At 34.7% G+C, this 12732-nt stretch overlaps 1 protein-coding gene across 5 annotated transcripts in view; it reads right to left on the bottom strand.

The window, feature by feature from the left end:
• The window catches only part of Eip63F-1 (Ecdysone-induced protein 63F 1), a 67296-nt gene that overhangs the window by 11275 nt on the left and 43289 nt on the right, over positions 1 to 12732 (bottom strand). The window contains exon 1 of one of the 5 annotated variants that reach the window (XM_070635377.1): positions 11257 to 11622. The exons of the other annotated variants lie outside the window; for them this stretch is intronic. Coding sequence (XP_070491478.1) covers positions 11257 to 11293 — 37 coding nt within the window. The 5' untranslated portion in view covers positions 11294 to 11622. Of the gene's footprint in view, positions 1 to 11256; positions 11623 to 12732 lie in introns of those variants that run through there. 5 annotated transcript variants of the gene reach the window in all.

The following is a 12732-nucleotide window of genomic DNA, read 5'->3' as shown; positions in this document are numbered from 1 at the left end:
GCAAATGATCGAAAATTGGCAAATGATCGAAAATTCAGGTCAGAATCTGCTTCAGGTTGACTTAATCATGGATGAGGCTAGATTTTTAATAATTTCAGTGCCATGTGCTTTCTGGGCTTAGTTATCAGTATGCCTTCCAGAAATTCCGATCCGGGAAGATTATCGGTGCTCGAGTCGGGACCGGGACGGGATTTCCCAGTCCGGGTCCCGATATCGAGAAAGCAGAGTCATCAGTAGTCTAAAGCTATTAAGGTAAATAGCAATGATTGAGTTTAGGCTGGTCTTTGAGAGTCTGAATTATAAAATTCCAAAAAGTCACTTTCACTGGAGTTCGGATTAACCAAGTGTGACCAATCAGTCTGAAACCGGTTGATGCACCTTCTCTAGCCCATGTGCCTTTTAAGTGCATCAGCATTTTAAAATTACAATCTGCTATTAATCTAGAATTAAAGACTTCATATCCTGCTTCATATCCAACAATTCCAAAATAATTCATCCTTATCCATCAACCCAGCAACTCCCTCCATCCTTAATACCCGATGAAATATCAATGACACTTAAGTGTCAAGGCATCATTCAAGTATTTTAATATATTTTCCATGTTGAAACATCATTGACATCAAAATGATGGCAATAACATTTAAAATTGATGGCTATATATCCATAAAATCCACCTTCAAGTGTCAAAATGTATGTATGTATGTCTATCCAAAAATCATCATATAAACATCGAGCACATCCTTCAATATCCTAATTTATTCGTTATATTTAATATTTCCGTTTCAATGAGCTTTAGAGTCATTGGAAAAAAGTGATATGATATCATTGACCTACTTTTCTATTCTATTTTGAATATATTTCCTCACATTGTTTGCTGAATTTTATTTTTGAATTTGAGGGACATTAAATTTGAGTTTTAGACGGGAAATGAGAAATATTTAAGGTTTCTGATGAAAAATTTTGAGGGAAATCCTCGAAAATTTTATGTTTTGAAGAACAACACGGGAATCATTCAATGACTGAAGGGTAGATTGACCTTCCATACTAAGTTGGTATATCAATTGAGCATTGGTGACAACTTTAGCCCCCGGCGCACACTTCTTGGTGCCACGACGCACTCCTTTGTGCCTCGACATACTCTTTTGTGCAGTCACACACCCCTTTATGCCGCGTCAATCTTTGTGCCGTGTGTGGTTCCGGTCGAGGCTTATTTTCAATGTGTGACACGGAAAATGAAAGATTGCCCAAAACTGCACTAGAGCTTTAAACTAGAATAGAGCATGGTTCTTAATAATAACGACTGTGATTCTAGCTCAATGTTGTCCAAACTATTTTCATGCAACGGCACACCTTGATGGCAAGCCATGACCGGTGTGACTGAAGTACCACGGCATGAAGTGTCCGATTGGTCTGAAACTTTGTCAGAATTAAGTCCATATTGTGTCCATTTGCGTCCAACAAAAAAATATTTTCGTCCTACTTCCAGTTCCTGGATATAGCATGTTGAAGTTTTGGTGATTTATGCCGTCGTACTTCAGGATTTAAAACGGCATCCCCTCCTAAAATCAACTTTATTCAACATATTATACATCAAAATTGATCTACTAATTGCGTCCATTTACGTCCTGCAAACATTTTGAGGAACCGATGTCTCAGACAGAAGTTATGGCTACTCAAAGTTCCCGACCAGGCTGCTTGCAGGTCAAAATATTTTTTTCTTTCAATAACTTTTTTTATTATCATGTTATATATCAAATCAGATCTACTTTTTCTCAGCATTTCAAATTTTTAATAATTTTTTACGTCCAGATCAGCGTTTAGGACTTATGGCAGTTCCAGTTTTAGTCCCGTACCTGAATATATGAAAAGTTTCTTAACTTTACCCATACAAGTTATATGTCTAAACATTCTATAGAAAATTTTTTCTTATTAGCCTTTAGAAAATTTCAAATGATTTGATATTTTCTATCAAAATACCAAAGTTTAGATTTCAGTAAGTAAATATATTTTAAAAATTTTATCGGATATTTAAAACAATAAAAAACAATTTTCTAAAAATGTTCAGAATTTTCAATTGTTATTGAGATTTTTGAGATTTAAAATTTGGGAAAAATTAAAAAAAATTTCAATTTTAAAAATTATTTAATTGATTTTTTAAATACCATAAGTGATTTAAAAAAGGTTCAAAATTAGGTTTTTTTACCAAATTCGTTATTTTTGATGAAAATAGATATGTTTAGACATATAACATGTATGGGCAAAGTTAAGAAACTTTTCATATTTTCAGGTACACGACTAAAGCTGGAACTGCCATAAGTCCTTAACGCTGATCTGGATGTAAAAAAATATTTATAAATGCTGAGAAAAAGTAGATCTGATTTGATATATAACATGATAATAAAAAAGTTTTTGAAAGAATAAAATATTTTGACCTGCAAGCAGCCTGGTCAGGAACTTTGAGGAGCCATAACTTCTGTCTGAGACATCGGTTCCTCAAAATGTTTGCAGGACGTAAATGGACGCAATTAGTAGATCAATTTTGATGTATAATATGTTGAATAAAGTTGATTTTAGGAGGGGTGCCGTTTTAAATCCTGAAGTACGACGGCATAAATCACCAAAACTTCAACATGCTATATCCAGGAATGGAAGTAGGACGAAAATATTTTTTTGTTGGACGCAAATGGACACAATATGGACTTAATTCTGACAAAGTTTCAGACCAATCGGACACTTCATGCCGTGGTACTTCAGTCACACCATGACCGTAACCATTCATCTACCATAAACGGTTTACAGGTTACTGGTCTGCTAGCTAAAAGGATCTGCAAGTCAAACCTATGCTTTCCCGAAATCCCGGTCCCGGAAGATCCCGTTCCGGTATCGAGAAAGCATAGTCTAAAGGTCATGGATTCGATGCTCAAACTTTTAGGTTATTTTAGGTACAGCAATATGCCGGTACACTAGTGTGCCACGACAAAAACGCTAGTCGCCACTGATCTACCCTAACCCACTGCCCGAAGATACAAAGCCAGCAAGGCACAAGATACAAAGCTTCTTTAAAAATGTCCCAAAAAATGCCAATAATTCAGTTATACTCAACAAATTCCATTACCAAATAATTTTAGCATATTCGCCAGTCTATTAATTTCTAAATTTCATTATCAACACAAGATCTATGTTGAGCTTCATTTCCTCATTATAGTCCAAAATTATCACATAGACTGTTTAATCACATTGACATACTCCACACAAGAAAGGAATTTTTGTTCATTATCACAGCAGAATTTTAATTGCATAAACTTTCCACATGAAGGACTTTTCATCCATATTTTGCTTATTATTTTTTCCCCAAGTACTGCTTATGAGATATTCAATTACAGTCGTGCGATTGAAATGTGAACATCAATTCAATGCCTTATTATGCAATCAATATAAATCTCAGATTTCAGTCGAACGTGAAAATTGGATTTGGTTCGGCGGAAAGGCGAATTAAGGGACGAGAGAGAGAGAAATTGGTCTGAAAATGACATGCTGTTGAAGTGTACAACATGATGGAAGTATTGCTATAATTAAAGTCAGTATTCAATTATAAAGGTAGAAATTTGTTGTTAAGGTAATGAATGTTTATGCTTAATTTCTGTAGGTAGTTTATTGTTATGAGGAAGGAAGGATGAATTTGGGACTTTAATTGCTTGAGGTTATGTATTCTGTCTAAGACAAGACTGTTCTTCAGGGATTGATGCTATAGGTTCCCGGTGCTTAGACCAAGACCGAAACTTCACAGGCAATCTTAACGCCGATCTGTAGAACTTTCAGAATCGATACTCGATGATATTCTAGGAATCGAAAATTGAATGTTGCACAAATTTTAAAAAACCATTGATTAACTTGAGGAACAAAAATTAGAAACTGACAGTAGCTATCTCATGACAGATCCAGTCGATGAACTCTAAATGAGATAATGAACCTTCGTGTGCCTTTGCCAAGGAAGTAAGTAAGTAACTTGAGTATTGAATATTAAAAATTGGTAAAATTTCAATTCTGCTGTCTTAATGGAAGATATGGCTTTAAATTTCTATAAGTTTACTCTAAATCAGTGATGGGCAACCTTTCATTTTTCGCTTCACATCTTGGTGGAAACCGTGCACGATATACGGTTCATAGCATTACCAATCACAGGTTGTTCAGTACTGCCTTAAATACTTCCCAAAATCCCCTATAATTGATTAATCCTAACTCTCAGTAGCCAGAATCTTCCGAAGAATCTAGATAAAAGCTAGTCAGGAATCAAGAGCGTAGTCAGAAGCCTGGAATGTCACACAAATCTTTACCACTCTGCCTGAATACGCCCCTGTCGAGAGCTATTTGTAGCTAGCTTTTAGAAACTAAATAGATCAATAGCCATAGGCACTAGACAATGATCTAAATCCAACACAACATGCCTAACGGGCAACATCTTCTATTACCAAACTAGATATCCATCCACATATTATTAAAGTAAATTTCTATATAAAGTTCTAATTCAAAAAATAACATAATCACATGTGAATCGGGAATTTCCTTCAATTTTCTCTATTTTTTATATTTTGACGACTGCCGTGACCAGCACGCCATCATAATTAGACTCTGGTTAATGTAAAATTGAATGCCACTGTGAATGCCTGTTGTTTTCACAATTGAACTAATAATCTGTAAATTCCGTATTAGAATACATTTTCCAATTATCGAACAAATATCACTGCAAGCTATACCAATAAGAAGTATAAAAGTATGTGGAATAAACGCAATTATTTTGGCTTTTTTTGTGAGGATTGAGGCATGCTTGAGGAATTTTTGTGTACCGAGAAAGTTTTCTTCTATTAAATTTATGTCTTGAATTTCCTATGGAAATATGATAATGAGCATAACGATGTATTCAATAGATTCATCATGAATGAACTTTTCCTCAACTTTTTTTATTTTATTTCGTACTCAAGGTCTGCCGGTCATCATTGATTTTCATCTTAGCATGAGATTTTCAAATTGAAATTCATTCATTCCGCTACTCTATGTTGACTTTTGTGCTAGAAATGCGTACTTTAATAATAGGAGCAAATAATGTCACTGAGTGGGTAGAGCAAAATTGAATGAATCTGTAATCTTTTCGACTTTATCAGGGGTTGGTAACCTGTGTGCCACAGCACACTAGATAATGTCATGAATCTTATATCATGTACGGTTTCAGCATACGCCTATCACCAAGGCATCCCGCAAAAAAATCAAGCTTTCCCACCACTGGACTCTCCCAAAATCTCCTTTTGTAATTTGAACAGGCATCGAATATGTTTTCAAAAAAATTTAATTACCATTCCTGTTAGGCAGTAAAATGAATGCCTTTTTTTATAACTACTTTGCAGCTCAACCCTTCGCTTCTTCTTTCACTTTTTCATCAACATTCCGTTTGTTTATTTGAACTTGAAACACCTGTTCTGCCTTTGTAAAAAGAATACTAATTGCTATATGCGAGAGTGTATTTAACACAAACTGTGACCACAATTATTGAAGGTAAGGATGAATGGAAGGTGGGTGATTTTGGGTCATATCACTAACCCATCCCATCCAGAGTTAGAAAGATTCCATAGAAAGCACCTCCAATGGAGTCTTATTTACTTCCTTGTCTGGGGCGCACGAAGGTCCATTGCCGCGTTTAAAGAACGTCTACAGCTCTATCTTTCGATTACTTCTGCCAATTTGGGAACCAATGGAGTCTAAATGCTCCTTTTTTAAGAATCCAGACTCTAATTTTGCCCACTTTAAGAAGCTCTCTATGGCTACGCATCTGCATTCAATATGTGGGTTTGCTCCCAAATCTTCTCTATGGATACCCCCTTGCATTTATCATGCAAAGAATTCCGAGTACGATTTTTATTATAAAAGATCAATTACAATAGATACCGCTTTTTTCATGTTTACGCTAGCCTTGTTACAACCTTGTTATATTAGACATTTAAATGCGTGTAGGAGAAGAACAAGAAAGGAAGGAGGTGAGGAAGGGGAGCAATTAGAATATTTGTTGAATGAAACGCATCAATTAAGGGATTTTTGACATGAAAGGAATCCTAGTAAATTGAAAATTATGTCCTAAATCGGCAGAGCTTGAAGTCGAGTTTAGTCGACTCGGTTCGACTCAGGTCGACGCAAATTTTTAGTAGAGTTCTAGCTCTAAAATTTTAGGGTTTTGAGTCAACTAGACCAGTGATAGGCAACCTTTTTTATGACACGGCACACTCTCGTCCGAGAAAAGTTTTCACGGCACACCTGAGAATTGAGAATTACACTGAAGTGTCACGGCGCATAGATTACTCACCACTGAACTACCCTCTCTTCGCCCTCACAAATCCCTCTTAACTTAATACCCTCTTGCATGAAGGACAATCTTAGAAACATTAGAAGCTTTAACCGACTTTTACATCCAAACACTTAGAAACATCTTCATACCGACAATCCTCCTACATTAACAATCAAGTTGAATGTTCAACATTCCAACCCGAGCGTCACAAATGATAAAAGCTTTGCAACGGAACTTCCTCTTTTCCAATTGGAAATTACTTACTTACTTACTTCGCTGGCCGTACAGATCAAGTGTGATCCATGGCCTCCCTCAGTCGGCTCCTGAAGCTGGCTCTATCGCTGGCTACCGCTTGCCAATTACCAATTATTTTGGCCGAATTGGAAATTATCAAGTAGAAGTTAGCGATAGAGTCAGCTTCAGGCGATTCCTTAGGGAGGTCATAGATCACAATTGACCTGTACGACCAGTGAAGTAGGTGAGTAACACCAAATGGAAGTCAGCTTATTTTAGGCAGCCATATAGACACCAAACAGAAGCGATTTCCATTTGGAATTAGTAAAAGACGTTAAGCAGAGCATTTAAGGCAGAGTTGCAAAACAGGAGCCTGTGACAGGCAAAACCATACAAATTCTTGATAATTTGTATGGTTTTGTAGGAATTTGTAGGAAAAACCATACAAATTATCAAAAATTTGTCCGATTTTTGCCTGTCGCAGGCACCTGTTTTGCAACTCTGATTTAAGGTTCCGCGTTCCAGCCTTCTTCATTTGTGTCGCTCGGACAACAGCCTTACAAACTAATAAATTTTCAATTTATTAAGCAGCCTATCATGAAGAAAAAAATCCTCTCAATTACAATTCAGAGATTAATCTTTACTCAATTACATGTTAAGCTGCTACACGAGTTCAAATTTCAAGTCATTTACTCTCATGAACAAATTTTCTAAATCATTAAGTGTCAATAATGTTGTCAAATATTTTGTAAGCACATCCAACTAGTTTGCTTTTGAGTAATTACTTGATACATCCAAAAACATGTGTCTATCAATAAAAATTTTGTATTTTTTTTTTCGGAAATCACGAGTCACAATCAAGTTAATTAAACTGTTTTGATAAGATAATATTCACATGTGTGTTGTGCATTCCAAAATGCCAAGTTCAATACATGATAATATTAGTCATTTATAAGGTTATTAACAAAAGTGACAGAGAAACGGAACTGCTTAGCAACTAATTAATTGTTAATTATATTACAAAAAATTTACATATAAATAGAACTGTAAAGTGACTGTTACAATTATTTTGTTGCTCAAGGAAGTGCTTGAGAGGCAGGCAGAAATGTCTTCAAGGTGACTGCATAATCAAGATTTCATTAAATGTGAATGTTTTCACGTTGAGCTTGTGACATAATTTTTGAAAAAAATTGAATTTTGAAAGCAAATGAAAGGCTTGAAGTAAGAGTTATTGCAAAACAGTTCTAGGAAGTGATGTAGGCTTTTGCGTGATATTTTTTTAGCCTACTTCTAATTTGAGTTGCGTTTATAAATGAGATATCTGTGTATTGAAAACTGCTGCATCTTTACGAGAACTCTTAGCATTGACGAAATTTGAGTTTATAGCTCTAACAGACTAAAATTATGCTCTCGAGAGCTTGTTCACTTTAAGCCGATGATAGAGGCTATGGGAAATGCAGCTGGATTGAATGCATGGTAAGCAAAAACCCTGCAGATTTAACACCACAAACTGTTTTCATGAATCAGCCAGAAAAATGAAATTCTGGTAGCTTTTTTCGAATTCTTCACAACTGCATGACTTAGGGTGTAAACAACTTGAATTCCTTTATTAATCTTAAGTTGTGAACTCACAAATGGAATAAACCAGCTGAATTAAAAATATAAGCAAGCCGTTTTTAATTGTGTTATTTGTGCAGAAATACATAAACAGCACTGAACCAGCTGATGTACACTAGATGTAACTGGTAGCGAAAATAATCCAAATCTAACTTGACATTCTATAGACTTCCTTAGGCTTTCTTAGGCTTCCTTAGACTTTCCCTAGGCTTGAACTCAGGTCGTTAGGATCGATTGGCCGTTACTCTTTGGCTAATAATCGCATTAAATTCAAAATTATCATCATCATCATATCCATAAATCTATTATCATTTAAGATGAGTATGAGAAGGCTGAATCTCAAGTGGTACAGGCTGTGATTAGTCAATATTATGTCTACCCGAACAGCTTAACTCGCATGATCAATCTTAAGTCAGAGTCAGACCGAATTGGAGCTGGATTTTTGATCGATTAGCCAACTTGTGCTATTCGGGCTAGTTAGATATTTGACATATCCATGGCCAAGTTCCACAAAACGTAGAGTCGACTAATCGCAGCCTTTTCCGCTCCTACACTATAATTTGTATATTCTTAAAAACAGACCCAATAATGTTGGACATCATAAAAGCACAATCCCTATTAGAAATTAGATTTTTTCCAGCATGCATATCTGATAGAAAAATTACGATGATTTCAAAGTAAAACTCTTCAAGTTAAATCGTAAAAAAAATATTGAAGGTTGTCAAGGATTTTTCATTTTTTTCCATACTTGAATCATTATTATTTTTTTAATCTTAAAGTTATTCTTGTGAATTTATTAGATTGGAATTTATTTAAAATTGCTTTAATATTGTTAAGACGCCCTAGTAGAGCTCTGGATGTCAATGATATGAATAGCTGGAGGTTTTTTTATTATTTCTAGTGATGAAATGACATCAGTGGCTTAAATGGAGCGTAGGTAAGAGTTTGAAGTTGACTCGGATTTTTGTATGGAAATTGACTGTAGTAAAATCGACTTTATACCAAATTAGAACCGACTTCGAGATTTGAAGTAGGCTTAAAAGGCCAAAAGTCTTGGATTCAAATCCTAATTTTCAATGTCTAATTTTCGAAGGTTTTGTTCAGAGTAAGTTGCAATCTGTGACAGGTCAACAGAAACAGTCCATCTTTCACAGGTCGTCTTTTGACAGAACCTGTCATCTCTACCTGTGTCAGGTACCTGTCATCGCAACTCTGGTTTCGTTCCATTTCATCGATTAAGTTCAGATGCTCAGTTTGTATATTGAAATAAGATTTGAGTTATTGAGGACAAAATGTGATAAAGAAATGGTTCGAATCTCACATGCTGTGCATATCAGGGGGAAGAACTAGATATTTATTGAAGGAGGAATTGTACATAGAGCTCTAATACATTGAATACTTTAGGATTAATGTGTCAAAACCCTTAAAAAATTGACAACATTTCAATCGAGTCAAACAAATGCAAAAGACACTCAAAATTCTTCGGAAGTACAAAGAGACATTCTGTTTGACAGACAATACCCCGTTGCCATCTCAGCAGTCTTAAATTCATCACAAAAACTTCCCAATGCTTCCGTTCCTAAAAGACTTCTGTCTCATTGTGAGAGTGATTCAAAGTCCCATTTGATTAACCCATGAGTCACATATAAACATCCATCAAAGAAACTTTTTATGGCCGACAAATATTGATAAAAAATTGAGCTTCAAAAATTCGTTATCAGACTTGAATATTCGCGAATCGATATCCATTCGCAATTTTCTACATTCTCAAAATTATGGCTATACAATCTAGTTTATTTCAATCAATTTATATTCATACGATTCCATTCAGTTCATTTATCAACAACTTTTGATTTCATTTTGACTCGCATGTAAAGCTTTTAGTCGATTTTTTGTCTATACATATGTACACAATGAGAACAATGCGAAATAGAATTTTATGGAGAGAAGTTGTTTTGCGGAAATTCAAAATTGAATTACAATAAAAAAATATGTTCGGAGCAATGTAGAAACATTTTTTTTATAGTTTATTGTGTTCAGGGGCGTAGACAAATAGGCTTGATATTTGGACAGGGTAATCTTTGAGGTGTGCCGATGGAAATTTTTGGAAAAATCTTTAAGAAAATTAAGAATTGTGTCCAAAAGAGGAGAGGGTGGAAAGGAAAGGAGGTTGACCAACAACACCCTCAGAATACATCCCTAGCAAGGCGTAGATACTTCCAAATATCACAAAATATCCCCATAAATCATAGCATTTCCTCTTCTTCCTCTACTAAAGCTGTTGATTACTTTAGGAATGTGTAAAAGAATTTCAAAAATCATGTCAGGAAGTGCTGGATTTTTTCGATATATTTCGGAATTTTTGGTCGATTTCAAGTCTGGATAATATGGATATTTTTGTTCGAATGGAAAATTTCCAAAAAGATTTGTAAATAAAATTGAAAAATCATTAATTGAAGTCTTCAACAATAATTTTAAGCTACTAAATCAAGTGATAAGCAAGGAACTCTATAGAATGGAGCGAATGCTGCAAATCCAAACTCCTTAAGACGCCTGATTGCTAAGATTTTACAGCTCATCGAGCAACTAGATTAAGCATAATATATTGATAAATTTGAAATTGCTGTTTTCAAAGGAATTCTAGACAGACTTTCATGTAACAATCGGGTAATAGTTTAACAGATCTCGAAGAAAACTCGGATTTTCAATGCTGATAATTGGATATTCCATGCAAAACTCAAATCTCCGAGAAACACAAATCAGGTTAAGTAATCCATATGGAGTCCTAATTAGTTCCGAACTCCACATGGCTTCTAAATGAATTGTCAAATGGAGCTTTGTGCTGCCCAAAATTGATTTCAATTTCGGCACTCTAAGAATCAATCGATTGAGTCGGCTTTAGTCCCCATCTGAGATAAGCCATGGATCCCAATTGATTTATTAAGCCACGAAGTAACTAAGTTAGTATGTAAAATCTGGTAAAATCGATCAAACCACACCACTGATTCTATCAAGTTTGAACATAGTTTTGAGAGAAACAAAAAAAAAATAGACATCACTTCCGTCGTGCTTACCTCTAGCCTCTGAAAAATTCACTAAATCTTCACTCATTTTTCTCTATTTTAAATCCAAATTTGAACTGTAAACTTTCTTAAATGCTTGCACAGTTATTAATTAAGGAAAAATTGGAACTTCAGAATTCTCACGACCAAAAAAAAATTATTGGTTCTTATCACATATTTATTCCAGCGCTTAAGATAACATGAAATTACATATCTTGCCAAAAAAAAAAATTTCCTCCTTATCAAGCACCTTAATGAAGAACGGTTAGTAAGTACTTCCAGATAACACAAGTCAAACACGACCACAACAAATTATTATTTCCGAATACTTCAAAATATCTTCAGTACTTAAGGAACAAATGCAATAATTCCAACTTGAACCGGCAACGAGAAAATTTGAACTGAATTGGAAATTGTTGCACGGAAAACGTGATTCATGAGAAAATGAAAATAATACAAAATTAAAGTGAGAGAATTTAAGTCTTTTTGAGAGAACTTCTCTCGCAACTCTCTGAGAAACAACATTTCAGTTGTTGTGATTTTCTCGATTATTTTCATACAGAATTTTTATTGTTTCAGTTAATAAAATACTTATTATGGCTCATTTATCTTTAAATGTCGATTGCAGAATCGTTTTATGATTCGCAATTTTTGAAAAAAGATATTGAATATGGAAATGAATTGGAATAATTGTTGGGAGAATTTTGGAAGCTTTTTGGGCAGAAGAATGTCAATTAGTTTTGATCTGTTAGATCAGAGTAAGAACTGCATCAAGGTGGATTGTGAATTAACAACTGTTTAACAAGAGAGGGAATTTCAGGTTTCTAAACTCCAGATCTCCTGAATTTAGAAACCTTAAAATTCCCTCTCTCGTTAAGCTGATCATTTCCAGGGGAATCCACCAAACTGTACACTTGTCTACAATTTATAGTAATATTGGAACCTTTCGAAATGGAAAGCATTCTCTTGATGATGTTAATGTCTGTAGATTACAATGAAAAGCTGTTCATCGCGGGTTCAGTACTTGAGTAAATAAACAATTCCTCCTGACAAGTTTCGAACCTAGGGTTGGGCAAATATTCGAATCGATCGAGTACGATTTTGAACCCTATTCGAATGTCAAGAATTTGGGTTTTTTTAGAATTTGTACATGTACCCAAACACCAAATATTAAACCTTCTTATGGACAAATAAAAGTATTAAAAGAAATTTTGGTCAAAAAGCCATAGACATACTTTCTTACAATTTCGCCGAATAATTCTTAAAGAAAAAGTTTCAAATAACATGACCTTTTTTTTACATCATTGCGCGTCATTCACCGATTAGTTTAATTATTCGCAATGAGCTAAAAAAGTTCAATCAATGCCAATATTTTACATTCTTGTACTCTACTGAACATGTACAGCCACTTTTCCGAAGTTCTTTGGTAACACCCGACAAGAGCTAAAGGCTGAATAACAGCCAATTAATACCAAAAAAAAGTTTGAT

This window comes from Chironomus tepperi, unplaced genomic scaffold (assembly GCF_022539635.2).
Source record: "Chironomus tepperi strain 1889 unplaced genomic scaffold, CSIRO-AGI_Ctep_v1 contig_89, whole genome shotgun sequence".
Classification (NCBI taxonomy): domain Eukaryota; kingdom Metazoa; phylum Arthropoda; class Insecta; order Diptera; family Chironomidae; genus Chironomus; species Chironomus tepperi.
The sequence above is the reverse complement of the archived record's forward strand: the minus strand, read 5'-3'. Positions and strand labels throughout refer to the sequence as shown.